At 41.8% G+C, this 27,500-nt stretch overlaps 1 protein-coding gene across 1 annotated transcript in view; it reads right to left on the bottom strand.

The window, feature by feature from the left end:
- LOC134436055 (fibrocystin-L-like) overlaps positions 1-27,500 on the bottom strand; it is a 92,810-nt gene that overhangs the window by 48,974 nt on the left and 16,336 nt on the right. Inside the window, exons 16-33 of the mRNA XM_063185083.1 lie at positions 26,245-26,404; positions 25,149-25,287; positions 24,373-24,516; positions 23,788-23,942; positions 23,390-23,500; positions 22,222-22,380; positions 21,382-21,506; positions 20,812-20,981; positions 17,883-18,049; positions 17,121-17,256; positions 16,554-16,708; positions 13,971-14,093; positions 11,775-11,880; positions 10,727-10,834; positions 10,283-10,447; positions 9,358-9,479; positions 8,386-8,518; positions 7,776-7,968 (exon numbers count right to left, since the gene is read on the bottom strand). Coding sequence (XP_063041153.1) covers positions 7,776-7,968; positions 8,386-8,518; positions 9,358-9,479; positions 10,283-10,447; positions 10,727-10,834; positions 11,775-11,880; positions 13,971-14,093; positions 16,554-16,708; positions 17,121-17,256; positions 17,883-18,049; positions 20,812-20,981; positions 21,382-21,506; positions 22,222-22,380; positions 23,390-23,500; positions 23,788-23,942; positions 24,373-24,516; positions 25,149-25,287; positions 26,245-26,404 — 2,571 coding nt within the window. The remainder of the gene's footprint in view (positions 1-7,775; positions 7,969-8,385; positions 8,519-9,357; positions 9,480-10,282; positions 10,448-10,726; positions 10,835-11,774; positions 11,881-13,970; positions 14,094-16,553; positions 16,709-17,120; positions 17,257-17,882; positions 18,050-20,811; positions 20,982-21,381; positions 21,507-22,221; positions 22,381-23,389; positions 23,501-23,787; positions 23,943-24,372; positions 24,517-25,148; positions 25,288-26,244; positions 26,405-27,500) is intronic.

The raw sequence follows: 27,500 nt of genomic DNA, 5'->3' as shown, positions 1-27,500 counted from the left end.
CGTGTTTGCGTAAAACGATTCCACCAATAGTGCAAATTACAAGTAGTTCTAGGCTATGTCTGACAAGTAGAACTATGGGAGGAATTCTAACGAAACCTAAAACAAAATAGGCAGTTAGCATATTTAATAACGGCCAAAATAGGTAGCTACCAGCTTATTTAATAAAGAGGCCTAATACACATAGAATAATTGCTCAAGACTATTGCCTTTACAGTTAAAATGAGCGTGAAAAATAGCTGAATTACCTTTTTAAATCAACAAAAAAACGTTAGAATGAGCATTAAAAACAGCTGATTTACATTTTGAAACATTTACAAAATAGGCAGCCTGAAGGCTTGAAGGGATTGGAGGACGATTTCCAACAAAAAAAAATAGGCAGCCTGAAGGGACGCTCTCTCGCTCTCTCTCTCTCTCAACTGTAACATGGATTTAACATGGGTGCATTCTGTAGGCTATGTTTTCCGACACTGTTGTATCTTTTCTGGCTCATGTTTGAACTATTTGTTGTCATTCAGAATCAGAAACATCAAAGTGTCGGCAGACAGCTTTCTCTTGTTGCTGGTGCTTTGCATTTCATTTGAATAGTGAAGCTATAGGCCTACTCTCCACACGTAGGTATATTCCAGACCCCCAGAAGACGGTAGAAGCTTTCATCTAAAAAGTTACCGGAAAGTCGGAAAACTCGCTGCATGACAACCAAATGTGCTCAGTGGTCAAGACAGCGACAAGGCTGTGCTTGGTCCCGCCTCTCTGTCTGCCCGCAGATGGGGCTACTCAAATAGCCTACTGTTCCAGAAATGTAAGGAGTAGAAAGTAACATAGGCCTACAGATATTTGTCAAAAAATGTAACGGAGTAAAGTAACGGTGTAAAAGTGAAAAAAAAGCTTCTCAAATATTGTTCCAGAAATGTAAGGCGTAGAAAGTAACCTAGATAATTGTCAAAAAATGTAAGGCGCAAACGTAAATTGTCAAAAAATGTAACGGCATCAACGTAAAAAAACAACATACCAATTAAAATGAGTAAGTACATTTTATTTATAAATAGTGTGAGAGCCTATGTATTTCTGTGGGATTTCAATGTTAATTTTTGGAGACTAGTTGAAATGTGTTCTAGAGTCATTGAACTTTGAGAAAAAATGTGTCTCCATTTTTCCCCCCAGTTTCTTACCTTTCCCCCACCTGATTTTGATATTTTACTGCAATAGACGCACGAGAGGGCACACCTAGATAGGCAAAAAATTTAGATTACTTGAAAGGACTATGAAACTTCTCCAAGTTATTAAGGACATACAACTGAAGATTTTTTGTTTTGGAAGTTTTCTGAATTGTATTTATTTTTATGCATATGAGGCCAAAACTCATGAAATATGCGCATATTTAGGTTACATTTTAAAAGCTACTGTAGGCACATTGGATGGGGCCAGACTTCAACATGTGGGCTCATTGTGATAATACACTCAAAATACAACTTTCTACAGATGGGTTTGTGGCTATCTGTTTTTGTATGCCCAGAAATCATGAAATACTGTTCTAAGTCCCAAAAAAAAAAAAGAAAAAACGCCATGTTCTTTTAGAAACCTTGTTCTAACTCAAGATGTGAATGAGATATCAACAAGCCCCTCTATAGAAAGTTGCAGTAGGTGGCTAAGAAGGTTTTCCCCAAGTTAGGTCTGTGTAAGATATCGCCTTTTCCATGCAACAAAAAAGTCATAAAATCGCATTTAGAGAAAAATGTGTAATACGTTTTGGATTGGATTGGATGAATGACATACCCACAAACCCTTTGATACTCAGAAACGGGGTAGATATGAATAAGTCTACCAAGTTTGGTGTATCTGAGTATTAGAGAATTAGGTATTCCATGGATTGATGTTCAGGACGCCTGTGCGCATATTTCATGAACTAGGGCCTAATTTGCATAATAAATAAAAAAACAAAAAAAATCTGAAAATTTCCAATACAAATTTTGTAAGGTTTTATGTCCTGATTTCCTGGTCTAATTTAGTGTTTTGTGGAAAAGTATGCCAATAACGTTCCATAATATCACCTTCTTTAGAGAACAATACTTTTGTTTACATATTTTGAATGTGTGGGTTTGATGTAAAAATCAGTCTCTATTTTGCCAAATTCGTGGTCGTGCTCATACAATTACACAAAATAAGCAACCAAAAGACTTGTAATGACATTTTTCTGTCATTATTTTGAAGACATGTAATGGAACAAATTCTGAAACAATCTCAAAATCACCCAAATTTGAGGAAAAATGGCATTTGGGGAGTGCCCTCAGAGTGCCCTCACTGCACACAGTGTGTGTGTGTGTGTGTGTGTCTGTGTCAAAGCCAGTTACAAAGATTAGTCTCTCCCCAATTTCATTTCTCTTTAAAAGTTGCTCAAGTGGTGGAAAATCTAGAGCTATTCCTTTACGAAACATGTAATTTAAAATCACAATCCCTGATCTTTCATGAACGTTTTGTTTTTAAGGTGTAATCTGGATATGATCTGGATTAGTAGTGAACTATTGATCTTGCTGCATATCACTGTATAAACATATGTTGTGCATGCGTGCGTGTGTGTTTGTGTGTGCGTGTGTGTAAGATGTGGTGGTGGTCAGTGTTGGCAGGGGGGGGTCAGCATCCTGATGGCCTGCTGTATACAACTGTTTGTGAGTCTGGTGGATCTGGACCATAGGCTCCTGAGGGCAGGAGGCTGATCAGGTTCTGTGCTGGGTGGCTCACGATTGTGAGGGCTTTGCGGGTAAGGCGGGTGGTGTAGATGTCTTGCAGGGAGGGGAGGGGTGCATTGATGATCTTCCCAGCTGAATTCCCTATACGCTGCAGGGCTTTCCTGTTGTAGTCAGTGCAGCTTCCGCCCCATACAGTGATGCAGCTGGTAAGGATGCTCTCAATGGTTCCCCTGTAGAAGGTGGTCCTGATGGCTGGTGGGGCACTGGCGTGCCTCGGTTTGCGCAGGAAGTAGAGGCGTTGCTGAACTTTTTTGGCCTGTGATACTGTGTTGGTGGTCCAGGAGAGGTCTTCACTAATGTGCACTCCAATTAATTTTGTGCTTCTCATTCTCTCCACAGTAGCAGGTGTTGTCTGTGGCCTCTCTGGAAGTTGACCATGATCTCCTTTGACTTAATGATGTTCAGTAGGAGGTTGTTGTCGCTGCACCATCTGGCCAGGCTGTCCACCTCTGTCCTGTAGTGCGTCTCTTCTCCATGGGAGATGAGACCCACCAGGGTTGTATCGTCTGCAAACTTCACCAGGTGGTTGGTATTGTGTGGGTTGTTTTGCAGTCCTGTGTTAGCAGGGTGAAGAGCAGAGGGCTGAGCACACACCCTTGTGAAGCTCCTGTACTCAGTGCGATGGTGTCCGAGGTGTTGTGGTTTCTGGCATAGGAAGTCCAGCAGCCAGTTGCAGAGGGAGGTGCTGAGGCCCAGTTTGTCCAGTTTGCATATCAGCTGTTGGGGGTATGATAGCATTGAATGCTGGGCTAAAGTCAATGAACAGCATTCTCAGATATGACTCTTTTTTTCCAGGTGAGGGCTGGGTGTAGAGGGGGGCGCCAGACTCTATATGCGAACTGGTAGGGGTCCAGGGTGGGTGGAAGGGTAGACTTGATGTGTGCCATGACCAGCCATTCGAAGCACTTCAAGGTGATGGGGGTCAGTGCTACAGGACAGTAGTCTTCGAAGCAGGATGGGGATGACTTCTTTGGCACCGATATAATGGTGGCGGCTTTGAAGGTGGCTTTAGTGAGGTGTTAAATATGTCAGTGAAGACGTGCTTTAGTTGCTCAGCCCAGTCTTTCAGCACTCATCCAGAGATGTTGTCTGGGCCTGCTGTTTTGTGCAGGTTGATCCTGGTGAGTGCCCTCTCCACGCTATCAACAGGTAGACACAGCGCCTGGTCATGAGGTGGGGGAGGTGTTTTCTGTGGGTGGGTCTTGTTGTTTTCCTCAAAATGTGTGAAAAAGCTGTTTGTTTTATCAGTATGTTAGTTTTCTACTGCATGTGTGTGTGTGTGTGTGTGCGTGTGCATTTGCGTGTGTGTGTGTGGTTATCACTATGGTATGATTGCATGTGTCAGAGAAAGTATTTCAATACATTTAGAATGCTTTTTTAACTGCAGTGTATGTGTGTGTGGGTGATTTTTGTCAATGTCTTATGTATGTTTAGTAACTGCACATTGTAGATTGGTCAAACACCATTTCAAACTTCTGTGCTAATAGATTTTTTATGCTTTTCCTGCATAGATTTTTGAGGCTGTGTTGTGCTCCTTGAGACTGTCATGAGCTATATGCATATACAGTACAAGTCACTTACACTAATGACAGAAATGTGTACATCTTAAGTACAAAAATTGAGATTGCATGCATCCCCCCCTTTTTTCCTATTCATTCAGGGTTTTCAAACAATCAGGGTTTTGTGAGTATTCTAACAGTGTAATCCAATCCTCTAAAGTGTGACCTCTCCAAAGATATATCACTTTTTGGTCTGTGATGTTGCATTACAAGTAGTGGCATGTTTCCATTAGCATACCTACACTCTAAGAAAATTTCCATTTGGAGACTCCAAATGGTACTTTGAAAAACGCCTAGGCATACCCACATATAAAATCATGTAGAGAGCACAGATTTCGAGATATTGTAATGAAATTTGAAATGAAAGTTCTTAGAGCATCTTGCCTTTGTTTCATTCTGTCTGTAAACCCTTTCCTTGCAGTAAAAGGTCTGTTTAAGAGATATACATTTTATTTTTTTAGGCGATGGACAAAAAAGTAAAAAAATTACAATCATTTCTTAATCTACATATTTCACCAGAACAATTTACAGTGAATCTGACTAAATATAAAATAACTACAGAATGTCTGCTTTCCAAAAGTGGTCTTATTTTGTCCATAGCACAAAGGGCTGGGTTACAGTTACAATTTCAATTTGGATTGGTTTTTCAGGCGTTTTTCAGGCAAATCACGAGGAATGTTAAGGGGTTAAAGGCACTAAAAGTCAAAAGAAAAAATGGAGACATGTTTTTTTTCATTCCTTAGACCCTATAGAATGAAGATATAAATGTCTCCAAAAATTAACATCCAAATCCCACAGGCCCCCAAATCAGATACATAGGCTCTCACACTATAAAGCACATCTAAAAACAGCAAAAAAACCAGCTGATTTAGCCTACATGTTTTAATCAACAAAAAACAAAACTGACCAAAATGAGCGTTATAAACAGCTGATTTACATATTTAAATTAACAAAACCCGTGAAAATGAGCATTAAAAAAGCTGATTTACATTTCTAATATAGGCAGGCTGAAGGGACGTTTACAAACCCCAACTCCGGTGAAGTTGGGACGTTTGGTAAACTGAGAATAAAATCAAAATGCTATTATTTTCAAAACATTCAATACATTCCTTAGATGGAGAATAGTGAAAAGACAACATATCAAGTGTTAAAACCGAGAAAAAATATTGTTTTAAGGGACATATGTACTCATTTCTAATTTGATAACTGCAACACGTCTCAAATAAGTTGGGACGGGGATCAGTGAAATGTTATAAATATCCAAATAAGATAAAACAACAAGGAAGAACATTTCAAAATGAATTGTACTGATGAACAATTTGAATGTCCAAGTATAAGACAATCACAGAGAGGCTGAGTCACTCAGAATTAAAGATGCAGAGGGAACAATTACCATAGTTATTACATAAAGTTTTGAATTCCCTTGATTTACCGTGATTGAGTGTATATAAGACATATTTTTGACATTAAAATCATTGTATAGGTTCATGACACCATGAAATATATATTGGCTGTAGTCTCACTCTAGCACTCCGAGTGTTACAGCTAAAGGACGCTTCATGTGTGCAAATGATAGAGGGGTTTAACATTCCCCTATCCACCCGAGCTTACTTGAAATAGACCCGGAAGGCATGGGAAACTGTCCTTTACTTACAGAAGTCAGCAGCAGCAAAGTCAATTCTTTGTGAAAATAATAGAGCCTTGCACATCTACAGTGAAAATTGACCATGCAACTTGTGTTAGTGCTACTTCAAAAGTCAGCCTCCATGATAACATGGGGGTGGAGTAGTACATTGGTTAAGCTGTTCTAACTCACCTGTAGAATTGAATACAGTACTGAATGAAATAAACGGGTTTTAAACAGCATGAAAAGCCACCCGTGCAATATATTTTGAAGGGAGATATTCGATTACTGCCACATAATAAGGACAAATTGTATTCTCTACTACGTTTTAAGAGATTACCTCCAACATAAGGACCAGCAGGACATAAAATGGCAGGCTTTTGGTCAAGACCTGCCACATTGTAAGCACTACAGAAAGGAAAATATTGCAAAACATGACAAGGAATACACATACCATTTAAGCTGTTGAAATCATGTCCAAGATAGGAATCAACACTGTTTTATATAAAATCATCTCATCGGTTAATGCTATTAACTGTTAAGTGTTGTCTTTTGTTTTGTTTTTAGTCTTCTTCGACATTTGCTGCCTTTTATTGTCCCCGTCCTCTTTTGAGACACGTTGGATTTACATATTCATGAATATCCCCCCAAAACAATAATTTTTGTCAGTTTTGATATGTTTTCTTTGTACCATTCTCCAACTAGTGTCAGAACCAGACTTCTGAAAATTGCACTATTTTGTTATTATTCACCTTGCGTCCCAACTTCTATGGAGTTGGGGTTTGTAGTTCAAACCTAAGGATCTTTCGTTCAATTTTAAGGACGTTTCGTAGGCTTTTGCGGTAGACGGAACGTCCTCGACGAAAGATCCCCTGCCTTATACGAATGGTCCAACGTTTTGTTCGAATGGACCCCTCTCAAGAATCCATTCGACGNAAAGACCTGTACCCGTTCAGACCCTTACTGTAATTCCCTCTCAAGTTGAAATCACGAAACCAATGTGCCATGTGAACTGTTTAACATACAGACAGAAAAGCAAATAAAATCAAAATTTTTCCCACGTTCAGACATCAAAGGAACAACTCGACCGTATGTCTCAACAGAAATCTGTCACATTACATCTTTAGAAACATAACAGTAACAAAAACACAAATGTACTTCATTCCCTGCTTTCCCTTGAGAGAAAATTACGTATCTTCCTTCAATCCTTCATTGCACTATGCATTTTATCCAATCTTCTTCTAACATTACTGGTCTTGGGCAGACGAGGCGAGGTGTCTGGCTGCTAGCGTGGTTGGATGTTACAAGTCTCCATCAAGTCACGCATTACCTACAAAGTCCTCCTCCTCACTTTCAAGTCCTGCAGTACTGCTCCCTTGGGGCGCCATTGGGAGCTGCCCTCTTGCACGGGTGAGGCCTAAATGCAATTTCGTTGTGTGCAGTGAACACTTGTGTGCTGTGGAGTGCTGTATCACAAAGGGAGCTGGAGTTTCCCACATGGGCTTTCACTTTCACTTTCACCAATATCCAATAACAAAAGCTGAAGGGACTCAAGACTTCGGGACTTTTTGACAATCACAGAGAGGCCATGTAGTGTTTGAAGACTCAGGAATCAGTGATGCCAGATGTGTCTGATCAAATTTCGGCCAAAAGGTTCTCAAAAACCGCCAAAATGTGTTAAATTCCGCCCAATTTCAACAAATTGCATTGATTTCTAAGGGGCATAAAACTCCAGAAAAAAACAGCAAATGGCAATCTTTTTCCCGTTTTTACTCGCAGACGGCCATCCCAAGTAGCCCAATGGGGCGGGTAATTGCCCAATCTGGCAACACTGTCAGGGACACTCACCGGACTTTGGGGTATCCCAGGTTGCCTAGCTGGACACTGATGTGGTACGTGTCGGGGGCCTGTGCCGGCAGGGCACAGACGATGGTGGTGGCGTTCCAGTCCACCAGAGGGCACTCTCTCTGGCCCACAAACACTCTGCTGTCATCTCCCCGAACGCCAAATTTCCTGCCCCGCACCACCAGAAGCCTGTGGCCTGCAACACAACCAGAATATTACATTACATTACATTATATTATGTTACATGTACACGGTAAACCATTGCAAGCCAGTTAAATGTGAAAAAGTAAGTTGTCCTGCAGCTGCCCTAAGTTTGTAAATTAACTCAACTTGAGGATTAACTGAACTGGAGGCTTCCTCAAATTGAGTTAATTTACAAACTTAACTTGATAGTGCTGGGTGGTAGGTTTTTACCATTACTGAACAATGGAAGATAAGGACTATGACAAAAAGAGGTTTTCTCATCGCTGACTGTGGTGGTTGGTGAGATTAAAGGCGATAAGAGAAGGTCTATGACAAAAAGATGATGTTTTTCTCACCGCTGACTGTGGTGTTGGGTGGGATTAAAGGCGATAAGAGAGGGACTGTGACAAAAAGATGATGTTTTTCTCACCGCTGACTGTGGTGGTTGATGGGTTGATGCTGGTGATGGTGGCGGTGAGGCTGTTGCTGTAGGTGTAAGTGTCTGCTGCCGCCTGGCTCATCTCTCCCACTCTCACCGTCACCATATGGGAGCCGACTGATGCCTGCAATAGGAAGGAACATCACTGTATTACTATTGATATTGATGTGCCTATGGTCACTCACGTTTACATTTACAGAGGACTGATGTGTAGAGTCCCAATTAAAGTGTAGCGTACAGTTGGGCAGTCATGTGTAAGCGGTTATGGCATCAGACTTGTATCCCAAAGGTTGCGGGTTCGACTCCTGACCTGCCAGGTTGGTGGGGGGACTATTTAACCAGTGCTCTCCCCCATCCTCCTCCATGACTGAAGGGCCATACACACACGTCGCTGCTAGTTACTCGCTCAGCGAATGAACTCAATAGAATGTCAATCTGTTCCAGCGAGACTAGCAGGTGAGTAGGCGAGTACTGTACAAGCGATGCGATGTGGGCGGATCCCGAGTTGAAAATATTTTATCTTAAAGCGAGGCGAGTAAGCGAGTAATCAATGGAAGGCAGAGTTCAGTACTTCTCGCCTGTTCATTGGCAGTTAAAGCCGCGGGAACTTTCAGCAAACATTCCATGAAAGAGAGGCGAGTAGGCGAGCAAGCGAGAAGCTAGTAAATAGCAGCGATGTGTGTGCACGGCCCTTTAGTTACCCAGAGCATGATATCGTCCCGCCGCACTGCTCCCTTGGAGCCCCCTTGCTGCCCCCTTGCACGGGTGAGGCATAAAATGCAGTGAACACTTGTGTGCTGTGTCACAATGGGAGTTGGACAAAAGTGTCGTAGGCTCTGATTATGTCCTCGATTGTAAGTCACTTTGGTTAAAAACGGTCTGCCAAATGCAATGTAGTGTAATGAAATGAAATTCAAACAATCAGGTCATTCATTATAAGTCATTTGCCATAATATTTCTTACCGGAGGAACTCTGCACTGGAGTTGGTTGAGGTCCACTTGCAGCACCTCACACATCTGCGATCCGATCGTCACCTCCGTGTCCGGACCAAACCCAAAACCTGTCACTGTCAGCACCGCACCACCTGCAGGGACAGACAAGAGGGGGGGGGACATGTAATGGGAGATTACACTAGATTTAGTAGAGTGAGGTGCCTACCATTTTAAATCCGTTTTTGGGGGGTTTTACTTTATATAGAGTTTATGGGCAGTCATGGGTAAGCGATTAGGGCGTCAGACTTGTAGCTCAAAGGTTTCCGGTTCGACTACCGACCCGCCAGGTTGGTGGGGGGAGTAATTAACCAGCGCTCTCCCCCATCCACCTCCATGACTGAAGTACCCTGAGCATGGTACCATCCCGTCGCACTGCTCCCTAGGGGCGCTATTGGGGGCTGCCCCCTTGCACGGGTGAGGCATAAATGCAATTTCGGTGTGTGCTGTGAACACTTTTGTGCTGCTGTGTCACCATGACAATGGGAGTTGGAATTTCCCAATTGGGCTTTCACTTTCACTTCACAGTTATGTTTCCGGACTCCTCTGTGAAAAAGCTGTGTCAATCGTTGTCCTTTGGCCATTAATATTGCTAGATTTCCATGAATAGTTTGTCTGCTAATATTGCTAGAATTCCATCACTAGGCCAAGACTATAGTGGGTGGGTTGCGAAAATATTCATAAGTCTAAAAGTGGTTCCCTGCTGAAAAAGTTGTTGAGGGTAGGAGATAGAGCTGAGCCCTGGAGTACTCCAACACATGTACAACAGCAGTGAGATATTTTCCACACAGACATACTGTACATTTCCTAGAAGTCAGAATCATACCCTAAATTATCCTTCACACTGAAAAATTCTCTCAGCTGTAGTGAGTTGCAGTAAGACACTGCCGTGACGTACCTGTCACGCTGCCTGAGGTCGGCGACAATGAGGAGACAGTGAGCTGGCTGGTGAAATTGAAGATCCGATTTCCTTGATAACGCGCGTTGCCGAGGCTGGGGAAGCTCAGCATGACGGGATGAACGCCAGCGGGGGCGGGGCCGACCGAACACCTCACCCGCGTCTCTGAGGGTCGAAAGCAGAGTGGAGGAGTAAGATTTTTATGGAAGCAGAAACAGCCAGCACTCATTTAATTTGATAATGATGGATGTTTCAGGCTGCATAACATGTTGAAAAGGGATGCACAAAGCCCAATGTGTTGAATACGTTACAGATGCCCAGATTGTATAACTTCTCTGCATGTTCAATATCATAAACAGTACAGGGGAAATCCCTTTTAATATAATTATTTTTACCATGAACAAACATTAATTCCAGGCCTGTCTTTGCTCTAGTGTAGCTCACCTGTGACTTGGGTGACAGAGCACTCGGTGGTTCCGATCCAAACGGTGGCGTTCTGGCTGAGGAAACCAGTTCCACTGATGGTCAGGACCGTCCCAAGACTACTGGATCCTAAACACACAAAACAAAACACAATATGATCTATCAAAACAAACACTGACTGGGCACAAATGAACATGGACAAAAGTGAAGTGTGACCATTTCACTGTTTGAGTAAACATCTATCTATATATATACAGACTCAAAAAATCATATTGCATCCTTTTACATGTTGATGGTGAAATCCAGTAGCATCTTTACATTTATGGCACAAACCCTACAACTCGTTCCCATTGAAATGAAGAGTAAGCTTTAATAACCAATACAACCGTCACTAAGCCAACATGGTTAATGGTTGAAGCATGAATGTCAATTATGCCGTTGACTCCTTCCTATTTCTATTACTATTCTATTACTTGCTATTAAGTAATGTCTTGCATTCAGTACACGTAGTGTGTCAGTTTCTGTACCCTGTGCAGGGGAGATGGCTGTGACTGCTTTCTATCAGCTACAACAATAACGTAGTTTAGTTTAGTTTAAATTCAGTCTACGTAGTTCTGTACCTGAGATGCCTGTGACTCCTTTCTATTGGCTACAACAATAACGTTGTTAAGTACAGTAATGGTTTAAATTCAGTAGACGTAGTGTGTGAGTTTCAGACATGGTGTTGTACCCTGTGCAGGAGAGATGCCTGTGACTCCTCTCTATCGGCTACAATAATAACGTTAGCCTAGAAATCTAGACGCCCCTAGTGGCCGCAAAATGAATTTGCTCCCGGCACAGCTTTGCTGTAGGGGGTTTTGGCGCGGCCAGGCTACAACAGTAACATTGTTAAGTACAGTAATGGTTTAAATTCAGTACGTAGTGTGTCAGTTTCAGACATGGTTGTGTACACTGTGCAGGAGAGATGCCAGTGATTCCTTTCTATCGGCTACAACAATAACGTTGTTAAGTACAGTAATGGTTTAAATTCAGTAGACGTAGTGTGTGAGTTTTAGACATGGTTGTGTACCCTGTGCAGGAGAGATGCCGGTGACCAGGGGGGTCTTGTCCTCACTCCAGCCAAAGCCACAGTCTGCTGAGCACTTAGAGGGGATGCCATTGATGCGAACTTCCACCTGGGAACAAGAGCAGAGGACACAGCACATACACATTAGAGCGTGGCTCGGGCCGGTTTTTTCTGTCCGAGCCCGGCCCTCAGCCGACAGAAAAGTGATCAACCCCGACCCGAGCCCGAGACTAATTAAAATGTTTGTGTCCGAACCCGTCCGAAGCCCGAGACCACTGTAATAACAACAGAACCTGTGCGCAAGCAATATTTTCTATGTGGCCTCCTTCATACTCAAAATAGCACGTGATAAATAGCCAGGATAGGGATGAGGCAATTTGCTGTAGCCTAATTTAGTTACGCACGCATAGTAAGTATAAACACACGCATACATGTGACAGCGCACCTTATGTTTCTTTCGGTTAGACCAGAGATGTTGGGTGCTGTAATCAAATGCATGGGAGGGGCGTGAGAGGATAAGAAAGGCGAAAACTAATGAATACGGTTTGGATGCAGTCAGCGCGGCTATGGACGCATTTGTTACGTTACTGTTAGTGCAAATAAATCCCCGCGAGCCGGTGAAGATGCCACTCCTTGTCGTTAAGAAGGATGGGCTATAAGTTCACCCCGAAGAACAGTAGCCTGTTCGGCCCTCCAAGAGAATGTCATTTCCCTGACGTCCATGCGGTCAATATAAAATCAGGAAAGGTTGCACGCGCATAGTTACAACTGTAGGCTACAGTAAAAGTGACAAGAATTAAGAACCTACGTGAAGGACATGAAATGTCACGGACAAAGTACCCAGGTAGCAAAAACCGTTAAGAACAGTCGGCCTGATCTTGGCAGAATGTCGGCACTGTCGGCTGAGAGTCGGCTCGGCTGGAACACTGGTTACCGTGACTCAGCCAACACTTCATAGAACACTGAAAATAACTGTCACTTCTTGCAGTAACTGAGCCAACACTCTGCCGACACTGAAAATAACTGTCAGTCTCATGCAGTAACTGAGCCAACACTGAGCCGACACTGTCGGCATACGGTAATAGGACCATTATTGGGCCGCGGACAAAGCCAGAATCGGACCGACTGTTATCACTCGCGAAAAAAGGATCGGGCCAACAATGGGCCAGATAAACTTTGCTACCTGGGTAGTAACAGGAAACCTCTTCGCCCCTACCTTAGGCAACTCCACGTAGCGTGTGCGTCTTCTTTAATCCATATTATGCTCCTTGCTACCCCTTGCTGGAAATGTAATCCTTGGCGAGCAATGCAGTGACAAACTTCGTCATTTTATGTTCAACATTTAAGACAGCACCGAAGGCATGCTAAAACATGGCCTACACTAGGCCTACAACAAAATACCACGCGTTCACTGACAACTGTATTTGGCGCTTATTAAGAAAGCAAGTTGACTCGGCATTCCTGCTCGGCTGACTGGGAGTGAGCGTCCATGTTGCCACTGGTAACTGGCGCGTGCATACAGCCAATAATAATCACTCGCACGAGTAGCCTACCAACATTTTCATTTATGCATATTCAATTACTTATTTTTTAGTCACAAAACTGCTGTTTGCATGAATTGAAACGTTTCCTCTGATTGCTTACAATTTTCACAATGTCTGTTTGGTTCAAGCCCGAGCCCGACCCGAGTCCGACAGATATTCTATTTTTTTTGTCCGAGTCCGGCCCGGCCCGTCGGGTTCCGACCCGGCCCGTCGGGCTTCGGTCGGGTTGCCATGCTCTGATACACATACACACACACACTCATAAAAACATGAACTACACACACTAACACACACATGGAAAGGTTGTCACGCAACGCAACGCACACACACACAAATACACACACGACTTACATTTATCATTACATATACCTCTTTGTGCGTGTGTGTGTGTGTGTGTGAGAGCATGGGTTTACCTGTGGTGAACGCGCACGTGCACATGTGTGTGTGTGAGTGAGGGAGTAAGTGAATGAGTGTATGTGAGAGAGAGAGAGAGAGAGAGAGAGAGAGATGGAGGAAGAGAGAGCGAGAGAGAGAGAGAGAGAGAGAGAGAGAGAGAGAGAGAGAGAAAGAGAGAGAGAGAGAGAGTGTGTGTGTGTGATAGAGAGAGAGAAGTGTAGAAATCTGTGGTTTAGAAACCGTAGTGAAGTGTAGAAACCTGTGGTTTGTCTTCAGGTGTGCGCAGCTGGTCTCCTATGATGGTCTGCATGAACAGTCCTCCCTCCTCCCTCACATGGACTCCCATCCTGGGCTCCACTCCCACCACACCAGAGCTGTTCACCTGACACACGCCACAACGCACCACAAAAAACACATCAGTACATAGGGTGGATAATCACATCGATTTTTTTTGTCTTAAATGTGACTTGGTGTTCTGAAAGGAGCCATGTTAATGTGATACTGTGCCATTTTTGGAAATAAGCTCATATTAGACCGCCCCTTGAGTTAAAAGATTGAGTTTTACCTTTCGTCTCTACTTCCAGCCGTTTTCTGAGTATGTCAGTGCAAATTTTACCTCCAAGCTAGCAAATAACATTGAATCCTATGAGACCAGCTAGCCTGAAACCAGCTAGCTTGTCTTCTCTTTTTGTATAATGAGTGTGTTTATATGCAGTTCAGTATCCCGAATATGAGGTATATCTCGGTTATGATCATATTCGGGATAAGTTGTTTATATGAGCACAGAGCGTTATATCCCAGTCTACATTCTTGGCCGTCATAGAATTCTCTTCAAATGTGTGTAGCCTGGATACCAGCAACAGCGTTGTATGGGAAGCCCCTGTATTTGGGATAAGGTGTTTACAAACCCCAACTCCGATGAAGTTGGGACGTTTGGTAAACAGTGAATAAAATCAAAATGCTATCATTTTCAAAACATTCAATCTATTCATTAGATGGAGAATAGTGAAAAGACAACATATTAAGTGTTAAAACCGAGAAAAAATATTGTTTTGGGGGACATATATACTCATTTCTAATTTGATAAATCCAACACGTCTCAAAAGAGTTGGGACGGGGATCAGTGAAATTTAGTAAACATCCAAATAAGATAAAACAACAAAGAAGAACATTTCAAAATGAATTGTACTGACAGACAATATAGGTGTCCAGGTATAAGATCATCACAGAGAGGCTGAGTCACTCAGAATTAAAGATGCAAAGGGAATAATTACCATAGTTATTACATACATTTTTGAATTCCCTTTGATTTACCACGATTGAGTGTATATAAGACATATTTTTGTTAATAAAATCATTGTATAGGTTCATGACATCATGAAATATTTATTGGCTGTAGTCTCACTCTAGCACTCCAGGAATTAGAGCTATTGAAAATTGACCATATTAAGAATGCTTAATGCATGAAAATGATACAGGGGTGTAACATTCTCCTAAGCACCTGAGCTCACTTGAAATAGACCCAGAAGACATGGGAAACTGTCCTTTGCTTACAGAAGTCAGCAGAAGTTGTAGAAGTCCATTCTTTTTGACAATAATAGAGCATTGCACATCCTGTGCTACAGTAAAAATGGACCATCCAACTTGTGTTAGTGCTAGCTTCAAAAGTCAGCCTCCATGATGGCATGCGGGTGCAGTAGTGCATTGGTTAAGATGTTCTCACTCATCTGTAGAGTTAAATACAGTGCTGAATGGTATAAATGGGTTTTAAACAGCATGAAAAGCCACTCATGCATTATATTTTGAAGGGAGATCTTCGATTACTGCCACATAGTAAGGTCAAATTGCATTCTCTACTATGTTTTAACAGTTTGGCTCCATCATAAGGACCAGCAGGTGATAAAATGGTGGGTTTTTGGTCAAGACCTGTCACACTGTAAGCACTACAGAAAGGAAAACATTGCAAAACATGACAAGGAATACACCCACCATTTAAGCTGGTGAAATCATGTCCAAGATAGGAATCAACACTGTTTTTTATATAAAATCATCTCATCGGTTAATGTATTTAACTGTTAAGTGTTGTCTTTTGTTTTGTTTTTAGTCTTCCTCGACATTTGCTGTCATTTATTGTCCCCGTCCCAACTCTTTTGAGACGTGTTGGATTTATCAACTTAGAAATGAGTACATATGTCCCCCAAAACAATATTTTTTCTCAGTTTTAACACTTAATATGTTGTCTTTTCACTATTCTCCATCTAATGAATAGATTGAATGTTTTGAAAATGATAGCATTTTGATTTTATTCACTGTTTACCAAACGTCCCAACTTCATCGGAGTTGGGGTTTGTACATACGCCAGTATCCTGACTTCTGTCGGAGTACTCCACCTAGCACATCCTGATTTCTTAGTATGCCGAATAAGGGCTTATACGGGATAGTTAAGTCTGGAAAAGGTGTTTACTCTTACGCTAATTCAAGACTTAATATCCCGATCATATTCGGGATACTGAACTGCATGTAAACACACTCATTGTTATAAACTGTTTGATTCTATTCTATCGTATTCTATTCTAGAATGCATATTTCCATACTACTATTCTAGAATGCACACTTCTCTATCAAGCATATGAATCTGCTGCTTCGTTTGTGTATCGTCACACCATGTGTGAGATGAATGCTCACACAATGGAAACTCTATACAGTAGAATTTTGAGCTCCATACAATGCAATTTGGTATTCTAGAATCATGCATTGCTGTAGAGGACATTCTTTTTTATAGAATTGAAAACCCTTTTCAATAGTCAAACCCTTGTCAAAGGTTAAAACCCGACAGCCTCACCTGAAGAACAGGTTGTTTTCCAGGATTGCTGAGCCAGTCGATGACCCACTGTCGGCCTCTGCAGCTGCCTCGCGGTTTGACATCAATCGCCCCCATCTCTGGGATTCCCTGCAGCGCATACTTCAGGTCGTCAGCTGATACGTCCACAGACAGCCCTGCACACAGGCAAACACACAGACTTAGAAAATGTCATTCAATTACAGTAATTTTGTTTCAATTGGAGGTTAATTCAATTCAGTCCAGCTCATTTCAAGCAACTATATTTAATCTAATTTCAATTGGATTCAGTTGCAGTTAAGCTGCTCAGGCCTTCTTTACTTAAAGAACGACTGTACGACTGAAACGTGAGCAATAAAAAGTGTAGTGTAGTTTTTTTAAAAGTGTAGTTTTCTACTACATTGAATCATTGGTTGCATGCATCCAATGCACCATTCCATGGTTTATCCCAAAAAGTTCAATTCGTGATGAACATGAATGTATTGGATGAGCAACAATGTCTAACAACACGGCATATATAACATCATGTGCACCGACAATCTGAAACAAAGAAAAGTGTTTCGATTTTACCCTCAATGCGTTGTCCGTATATCTCCAGGTCAAAGGTGCCGGTGAGTGGGGGGCTTGCACTCTGTGTGCGTGTAACAGTCACGCTTGCGCCGCTCTGACTGTACACCTGAACTCCTGGAACCTTGTTGACGGCAGCCTATAACAACAGAGGGCAAAAGGTCATTCACCCATCTGCTACCACAGAGGACTATAAATGAGCGTTTTTTCTTCACCAGTCGAAATGGTTAGCTGGTGTTGACCTTACTATCCAAACATACAGTCACTAATGGGTTATAGGGGCTTTTTCTAGCAGCTAAACTGCATTTTCACCAGCATTTGGCAGGTGTTCATTTAGAGCCCCACAACAGAAATAGAAAGATCTCCCCTCAGCTCAAGACCTTTATTGTGTGAGACTGGAAACTACGTAACTATGCATCCACACAATATTTTGCATAAAATGCAAGATCCTAGCATAGCCTAGTACAGAATACAATCATCGAACTCCAGCTATGCTGCACCCTTTAATGCCGTGTGTTATGCCATACCAGCTCTCCCGTGTTAATTTTTCCTCACAATCACAATCATCCTTAGTGTTTGCAGCACACTATTCGTTCAGCTGATCGTAAGACAAGTACACAGGTCTACTCTTTACTCGATAATTTATCTGTGTTGGAAGGAAACTGAGTTTCTTTTTTAACTTTACTTTTACTTACTTTTAACTTACTTTTGACACCTCTGATGTATTTATTTATCTAATGTAATGATCCGGTTTGGTTTGCTCACCTGCATGAAGCCGAGCTCCATGAGAGGGAAGTCGAAGGCGCAGTCGAAGGGCGAGCTGCTGATCTCATAGCTGACGCTGGAGCCCTCCATGCTCTTCACCACGCTGACCTCGTCCAGGATGTGACCTGAGTCTGCCAGGGCAGGAGGCCTCCTCTGCTGAAGCATCACTGGAGGACACAGATGATACTGAATACATGAAGAAGAAGAAGAAGAAGAAGAAGAAGAAGAAGAAGAAGAGGAAGAAGAAGAAGAAGAGGAAGAAGAAGAAGAAGAAGAAGAAGAAGAAGAAGAAGAAGAGGAAGAAGAAGAACAGGAAGAAGAAGAAAAAGAGGAAGAAGAAGAAGAGTCTGCCAGGGCAGGAGGCCTTCTCTGCTGCAGCATCACTGGAGGACACAGATGATACGCATGAACGGCATGACGTTTGCCATGTGCATTACACCCTTTTTTGGGGGAAAACATTGGGGGGAAAGCCGATGCAAGTCAATTGGTGGTGTTGGGAAAGAATAAACGAAAGACAAGGACCTGTACAAGCTCAAGTGTACACGCTCACTTTAAGTTAATGAGACATTCGGTTTGTTTTCCCCCATAAAGGGGCATAACGTACATTTACCAGCAAGTACCCGGCTGGCCGTTCATCCGTATACTGAATACATGAAGAAGAAGAAGAAGAAGAAGAAGAAGAAGAAGAAGAAGAAGAAGAAGAAGAAGAAGAAGAACAGCTGTGGCCCAATGGTTAGAGAGTTGGTCTTTCAATCTGTGGGTTGTAGGTTCAAATCCCACCTGACCTCCACCTATACCTCCAACCATGGCTCAAGTGCCCTTGAGCAAGGCACCTAACCCCAAACTGCTCCACCCTGCAAATAACTGAAAGGTGCTTTGGATTACGTGTAGAGCATCAGCTAAGTGTAATGTAATGTAACAATAATGTAATAAATACGTTAAGAGAATGAAAAGAAAGAAGAACAACAACAAGAAGAAAAACAAGGGTGAGGAGGAGATTGCACAAAGATTGCATGCAATTATGACTCCATGAAAAAAAGAGGAAAGGGAAAGAGGAAGAAATAACTTACGGCAACACAACCATGACCAAGAAGGCCAAAAATGAAAGATATGACGCAATAGGGCAATAGGCTGTTTTGGATTTTTGTATCCCCGTGGCATTTCTTTTTTTTATTATTATAAAAAATCTTTTTTGTCTTTTTGACTTTATTTATGACAGGACAGTGAAGGTGGTGATAAGAAGCGAGTGGGGAGAGAGAGATACGGGGAAGGGCCGGCAAAGGACCAGGGCCGGGAATCGAATCCGGGTTATTTAAGACGTTTGGCAACGGCAGGGCCCCCCGTGGCATTTCATCACCCCTTCCTTCCGTTGTGTGTTTGCTAACCTCTCCACCACACAGTACTGCTCCATCAACAACACTATGGACATGAAACTTTCCACTGCTGTGTGCTCTTGTTATTTTGTTGTTGTACTTTTGTATACTTTTATTGATTCTCTGTATGACTTTTGTATATATTTATTGCGTGTTTTTTATGTTATATAGTCTGTAAAACATTTCTAAGTGTCTGGGAAAGTGCTATATACAGTGAATCCTATGTATTATATTAAAGGATTTATCCGGAGTTGGAACAAGTTTGCCTGATTTTTGCATGTTTGGGATGAAATACAGTCACTCTAGAGCAAAATCAAGGCAAAAGGATGCGTTTTGAGAAAGTTTGATAATATCACGTTAGCCTCGTTAGCCATATCAGCTATGCAATATGAAAGATGAGGGCATCGTTTTTCGGCGGTTACACACATTTCAAAAACACAAATTACGGAAATTACGGTCAAGACAACTATTTGACACTAAAGTCCACCAAGTCGATTGCAGAGTGCGTCGCATCATCAGCTATGATTATTTCCATAGCGAGTAACCACAGCTGATGGTGCGACGCACTCTGCAATCTACTTGGTGGACTTTAGTGTCAAATAGTTGTCTTGACCGTAATTTAGATATTCTCAAGGTAGTAGCTTCACAAAACACATTCTGCAGACCTTTCAAGAATACACGAAGGGCTTTGGACACTTCAGTTTATGTGTGGATACCCTCAACATATTATGAGGTACGTGTGACGTTGTTTTGAGCTGTGCAAGACTTTAAAATGTTGTGTTTTTGAAATGTGTGTAACCGCCGAAAAACGATGCCCGCATCTTTCATATTGCATAGCTGATATGGCTAACGAGGCTAACGTGATATTATCAAACTTTCTCAAAACGCATCCTTTTGCCTTGATTTTGCTCTAGAGTGACTGTATTTCATCCCAAACATGCAAAAATCAGGCAAACTTGTTCCAACTCCGGATAAATCCTTTAATATTATTATTATTATTATTATTATTATTATTATTATTATTATTATCATCACAGTATGTACTGTTGTTGGTGATGGTGGGCATCTTCCCCAGGTGAGCTAATACAATACATACTGTTGTTGGTGACGGGGGGCATTACAGGTGAGCTAATACAATACATACTGTTGTTGGTGACGGTGGGCATCTTCCCCAGGTGAGCTAATACAATACATACTGTTGTTATAGACGGTGGGCATTTTCCCCAAGTGAGGTAATACAACACATACTGTTGTTGGTGACGGTGGGCATCTTCCCCAGGTGAGCTTATACAATACATACTGTTATTGGTGACGGTGGGCATCTTCCCCAGGTGAGCTAATACAATACATACTGTTGTTGGTGACGGTGGGCATCTTCCCCAGGTGAGCTAATACAATACTGTTGTTGGTGACGGTGGGCATCTTCCCCAGGTGAGCTAATACAATACATACTGTTGTTGGTGACGGTGGGCATCTTCCCCAGGTGAGCTAATACAATACATACTGTTGTTGGCGACGGTGGGCATCTTCCCCAGGTGAGGTAATACAATACATACTGTTGTTGGTGACGGTGGGCATCCTCCCCAGGTGAACTGCGTCCACATAGTAGTCCTCCTCTATTTCAGCCTCCTCGTCCTTATAGAGATGCAGCTCTGACATCATGTAGTTGCTGCCCCTATAGGTAGTCTGCAGCGAACTCATCAGGTCCACACAAGCATACTGCCACCTGTCACACACACACAAACACACACGTACACACACAGAGGCACGCAGATACACACACAAAACACACACACACACACACACACAAACTCACACCATCAATTATTAATTCATCAATACCGTATCAACATGGTATTCTGCAATTCCAAGGTGACAGTGTATTTTATTTAAGGATTTTAGTTTTTGCACAGGCCCAAAATGTTTGTTAATACATTCAACACCTAGATATGTTACGCACTCACTGGACATTCAAATAAATAAGACTTCAGTGTACTCTGTAGTACCCAGAGTTAAAATGCGGCCCTACCTTGACCCATCGGCAGCCGGTAGGGGAACTTTGGCAGTGACGTAATAATAATAATAATAATAATAATAATAATAATAATAATAATAATAATAATTACCCTGAGCCGTCGGCAGCCGGTAGGGGAACTTTAGCCGTAGCGTCTTTCTTTGCCCCCTGAGTGTTCACGTAGGTGAACTTCACACCCAGCTCGCTCTTCAGGCCTCCTTTGTAGGCAAGGCAGAGCTGTGAAGGAGGAATGAGAGGTTGTTGTGTTTAGATTTGCAGCTCGATGTTGACTTAAAGTGGTACTGTCCCATTTTTGGAAATAAGCTCATATTACACCTCCCCTTGAGTTAAATAATTGAGTTGTACCTTTCTCCTGTACTTTCAACCGTTCTCTGAATATGGCAATGAAAATTTTACCTCCACGCAAGCCGTTAACATTGAGTGCAATGAGACCAGCTGACGGCTAACTGGTTGGTCTCATAGGAGTCAATATTGACTGCTAGCTTGGAGGTAAAATTTGCACTGCCGTATTCAGAGAACGGTTGAAAGTACAGGAGAAAGGTACAACTCAAATATTTAACTCAAGGGGAGGTGTAATATGAGTTTATTTCCAAAAATGGGACAGTATCACTTTAAAGAAATGAGCTGTCTTTAGGAAGTCCCAGGATGGATTGTGTATTTGTGTGAGGATAGGGGGTGGGTTTTGCTATTTGTTTTCTGTTATTATTATAAATGGGTTATTGTTGGTATTGTAATCTTGTACTTAAAAACAAAACTCTGAATGTATATGGATGTGTAATATTTTGAAATGCTTTTCACAATAAAAATAAATTGAAATAAAGAAATGAGCTCTCACCATAGCGTGTTGCTTGATGTTGATATTTAAAGTGAACAGAAGTGAGCACTCATAGCGTGCTGCTTGATATTAAAATGAACAGTAGTGATCCCTCACCATCGTGTGCTGCTCGATGTTGACTTCTCCGTACTTCTCGCCAGACTCTGTGGTGTCGTGGGAGCTGAAGAGGATCTCAGGGTTCTTGAGGGACCGACGTCCACAGTACGCCTCCGTCTCCGCCACAACTGTCCCCCTCTTCTCCATGTCTCCAGAGAACTGCCAGAATGGTAGTATTACATTACATTACATTACATTACATTACATTATATTACAATTAGCTGATGCTTTTATCCAAAGCGACGTACAGTTATTTACAGGTTGATTACAGTCCCTGGAGCAGTGCGGCGTTAGGTGCCTTGCTCAAGGGCACCTCAGTGATGGAGAGCAATAGGGACTGGAAGGTTGGGATTTGAACCAGCAACCCTTTAGTTTTAGTGAGGAGTCAACACCCTTGAAATCCCTTTTTTGGTGTTTATTCCATGGTAAAACTACGTTTCGAACATTAAAGTATTCTTCAGATTCTCAACTAACACACTTTTAGATATGTGCTACTACCAAGTAAACATGCGTTACACTTGCTCATCTATTGGCATCCTGTCTTTGTCTCTTCAAATATTTACAAATATTACAATATTTATTCCATATCAATTTATAATTGAGATATAAAATTCCATGACTTTCCATGACTTTCCAGACTCAAAAAAACAGAAATTCCGTGACCACTTCCGTAAAAATAAATGACGATACGTTTTTTTAAGTGTGAAAACTGAAGATTATCTTCACCCCTAGAGCCGATGCAGAGCCATTGCCAGACTTCAATGGGCTCATTGCATTCTATAATGTTGCACATTACAGCGCGAAACCAAACCGTTTGTGTCGAAGCATTGTAGTATAACCAGTAAGAAACAATGTTATACACCAAATAAAAAATGTTTTGCTTTCACAAAGCTGTTAAGAAAATTCCATGATATTCCATCACTGGACATGCAAAACAGTAAAGTTCCATGACTTTCCCTGACTGGAAAAACTTTTATGAAATTCCAGTTTTTTCATCACCAGCCAAATGGCAAGTAGATGTTAATCTTACTAGCCAAACACACACTCATTAATGGGTCAATGGGTCAGAGTGGCTAGTAAATTGGTATTTTCTACCAGCCAAACAAAATTTTTACCAGCATTTGGTCAATTGGCTGGTGCTAATTTAGTAGATAGTATTTGTCTTTACCCCAGTGTGCTCGTCCTCGTAGTTTCTGCTGTATTTGACTGCCATGCTCTCCGTAGTCAGCAGGTTGACAGGACAATCAGCACTGGCCATTTTCATCAGGGCCTCCAACACCTGTACAGCACAGAACAGAATACAGGAGAATTAATCAACATACTGTCATGCCATTTTCAATTATATCAATCTCAGAGTGTATAGGTAGTTTGAATGGATGGGATTGTGCGTGTGCGTGTGTGTGTCTGCATGCGTGCGTGTCTGCATGTGTGTATGTGCATGTGTGTGTACAGACCTCTGCCTCGGAGGCGTTGAATGGGATTGGGCCGGATGGGATTGTGCGTGTACGTGTGCATGTGTGTGTGTGTCTGCATGCGTGCGTGTGTGTGTGGTGTGTGTGTACAGACCTCTGTCTCGGAGGCGTTGAATGGGATAGGGCCGGATGGAATTCCGCCCCACAGGATGGTGAAGGTCTCCAGGCTCCCCACCCCTTTGGTTGCCTCGGTGACTGTCATTGTGACATCACTGCCCATGCTCCAGAAGGACAGGCTTTCGAAATCACCTGCAGGCCACACAGGTCATGTGTCACACACACCATAACGACACACTGCTTTCTGTCTGACAGAATTCACCTGCTGCTTGTTGTGTAGACCCGTTTTCCATTCAACTGGATTTGCCATCTGTAATAGTGCTGTCTTCAATATAACTACGTATTTACCGTAGATTTACTGTTCCATTACTGGCTCTAATATGATAAAACACCTTCGATAGTTAACTAAATAGTTCATTAGTTTATTATAGATACCGTACATTCTATATCGTCCACAGAGAGACTAAAGATGTATTGTGGAAACTTCTAGTCGTACAGTCGATGACCAAAAATTCACTTCTGATAAGTGAGGTAGAGTTCCGTTTTGAAAAGATGATAAAAATAAACCATATGAGGATAAGACACTTGTCAAAAGATGTCAAGTGGAAGTTAAGAGTCCCACCTCGTTTGGAGTTGAACGTCACCATGTATTGTACTGATGAGTGTCGCTTTCTCTTGGTGACAGAGACAGAGTCGGGCTGAATTGACCAGAGTCCATTTAGAGCAGAGGCAATGTCATCTGCCGATGCACTCACAGCCACTGGCCCTGTGAACCAAGAAAAATGTAAACACGCACACGCACACGCACACACACACACACACACACACACACACAATGCTCTTATCCATTATTTATTTCATATATTTTCTAAACTTTATACTTTTATCTCTTTTGTTTTTATTATCTGTTGTTTGTCTACTGTTGTTCATGCAAAGCCCACTGCATTGTCTCTGGATTGGAAAAAGGGTTTGGGAATAAACTTCCCTCATGCTGTCCTCCCCAAAATCCCCAGATCCTGCCCGGGCATGGCAAACATTTGGCCCACCATGAGGTTAGAACAAACTAAAACATGTACAGTATGTATGCCATCTGTGGCCATACAGTAAGGCGATTTGTTTGGCCCTCAGCTTCATTTGTACTACAGATATGTGCAATGTTTTTTATGTGTATTTATGTTTTTTAGAGTATGAGTGTTTTAATGGAGTGAATGTACATGTATGTTTCTATGGTGAGACGAAAGATAAATTTCATGCTTGCATGACAAATAAAGTGTATTCTATTCTATTCTATTCTATTCTATTCTATTCTATTCTATTCTACATAATTTGGCCCTTGGTGAAAAATAATTGGAGACCACTGAATTAGAATATCTCTGTCGGTAAGGTGTGTGTTGTTACCAGTCCTCTGCGCTCCGTAGCCCAGCGTGTAGAAAGTGGAGGCACATGAGGAGGAGGAGAAACAGCCACTGCTCAGGGTGAAGGTCTGCACCTCCTTCACGGCCGCCTTTGTGGCACCCCAGCCATCGAAGCGCAACACCTGGACAACACACGCAGTAGATGGAGCACGCTCAGTCCAGACACAATGTGTACTATGTGTGTACTATATCATATCAATGTGTACTATGTGTGTACTATGTCATATCAATGTGTACAACACCTAGACAACACAAGCAGTAGATGAAGCACGCTCAGTCCAGAGATTAAACATGTACTGTATGTCATATGAAACCAGAAAACATGAGCAACGTATTGCAAGTTGTTATGAGCAACCGATCATGTAAAGCTGATATTCATGATGTACAAAAGTTTGCTGAAGATCCATCTATTAAAAATAAAGGACTTCAATTCATTTTCTCTCTCTCTGATTACATTTAATTTCATTTTTTTGTTTCATTTTTTTGTTTCTAAGGTGACCTTAGGTGTCCCCAAAGGTGCCATGTGACAAATAAAAAACGCTCTGCGCTTCGGGGATATAATGGTTTTGCGTGCAGGAATGGCAAAGCTGACAAGTTATGTCAGTGTATACCGTACTATTTCTTACTATTGGCACGGGGAATATACCTGCAATCTATATATACCTTCATTCAATATTCAAACACCCAATGTGGCCAAAATAATTGCTCACCTCTGTAAGGTAAGGACAGGAAATGGTTTTACGTTAAGTAACAAAAACTTTGGAAGGCAGTGCTGATTGGTTATGTCCAAAATATGCAATTCTGCTCCTTTTTGAATGAAAAGGAAGTACATTTCTCTTGGATCTAAAATGTACAGGCGCATACAGGTTCAACTACTTTGAATATCATGGTCTGGATGAAGAATCTTCACAGACAGTTACCTGGAGCCTGCTTCTCGAAAGTACCGCTGCGAGTAACGACTTAACAACTTCGTAGGTGGCCAATGGGAAATTGCATTGCAACCAAGCAAGTTGCTAATTTAGTTAGCAACGATGCTGTCTAGAAGCGCACCCCTGTGTAGTTGATCTGGTATTACCAACCTGTTTCTCTGTGAGGATGTTGTATCTGCTGAAGAGGACCTGTTTCTCGTTGCTGGCCTCGAAGGCCTGAGCATTAGTGTAGGGGCTCTTCCATTTAAACACGCCCACCTGCACCCAGCCGTGGTACCCCCAGTCATGCAGCAGCACCTCAATGTAGTACCTGCAGCAGCACACAGCAGACAATAATTGAAGAGTTCAGATGCAAAAACCCCTAACTCCATTTCTGAAGACCTGCACTTCTATATTTTTAGAGAACCCCGTTGTTGGTTTGGTTTACATTCATGTACATATAAATAGTTATATTACATAAATAAAATAAAAAAATATAAATAAAAATGAATTAAGATTATTTTCTGAAAAGGCACTTAGGGGGTTTTGCATCTGAACTCTTCAATTATTTACTTATGAATTGGGACTCCTGCATCACCCCTCACTCAGCTTGCAGGTGCATCACAGTGGGACAGACATCACTGGAAAGGAGAGGCTGGAGCACACTGCAACTTAGTTTTCAAGACAATTTTTTGTGCACACACCGGACGAACGTTTTGGTGTTGCTACATCTTCTTCTCAGTCAAAAAGATGACTCTGAAGAAGGTGTAGCAACACCGAAGCGTTGGTCGGGTCGGGTGTGTGCACAAAATAAAGTCTTGAAAACTAAGCTGTGGTGTGCTCCAGCCTCTCCTTTCCAATTATTTAGTTACATAGCACAACTCATATTAGACATGGAGCTCAATGTGCTTTAGCAAAAAAAAAGTTGATTGAAAGAAAAAAAGACATACGTAAGTGTATATTTTGCAAAAGTTATTATATACCAGGTGGCTAGCCCCGAAGTTAAAAATCATGTGATGACAAAGCCAGAAAATGGCATTAAATGAGAAAAAAATAATTGCATAAAATCATGACTGTCAATTTCTTTACATGCACTTGTCATACAAAGCTCTACGCTCTATACACTAATAATAAACAATAGTGAAACAGTATAGTATAGTAGTATAGTATAGTAATAGTAATATTAAATAGTAATAATAAATAGCAAGCCTTACGCCTTGCCCTTCTTCGGCTCCATGTAACAGTAATATACAATAATAGTAAACAGTAAACAATAGTAGTACAATATAGTTATAGTAGTATGGTACAGTAATAGTAAACAATAGTAGTAAAGTATAGTAGCAGTAATAGTAAACAATAGTAGTAGAATATAATAATAGCAATATTAAATAGTAATAGTAAAGCCTTACGCCTTGCCCTTCTCCAGC

The sequence above is a fragment of the Engraulis encrasicolus genome, chromosome 20 (genome assembly GCF_034702125.1).
Source record: "Engraulis encrasicolus isolate BLACKSEA-1 chromosome 20, IST_EnEncr_1.0, whole genome shotgun sequence".
Taxonomy (NCBI): Eukaryota; Metazoa; Chordata; class Actinopteri; order Clupeiformes; family Engraulidae; genus Engraulis; species Engraulis encrasicolus.
The sequence above is the reverse complement of the archived record's forward strand: the minus strand, read 5'-3'. Positions and strand labels throughout refer to the sequence as shown.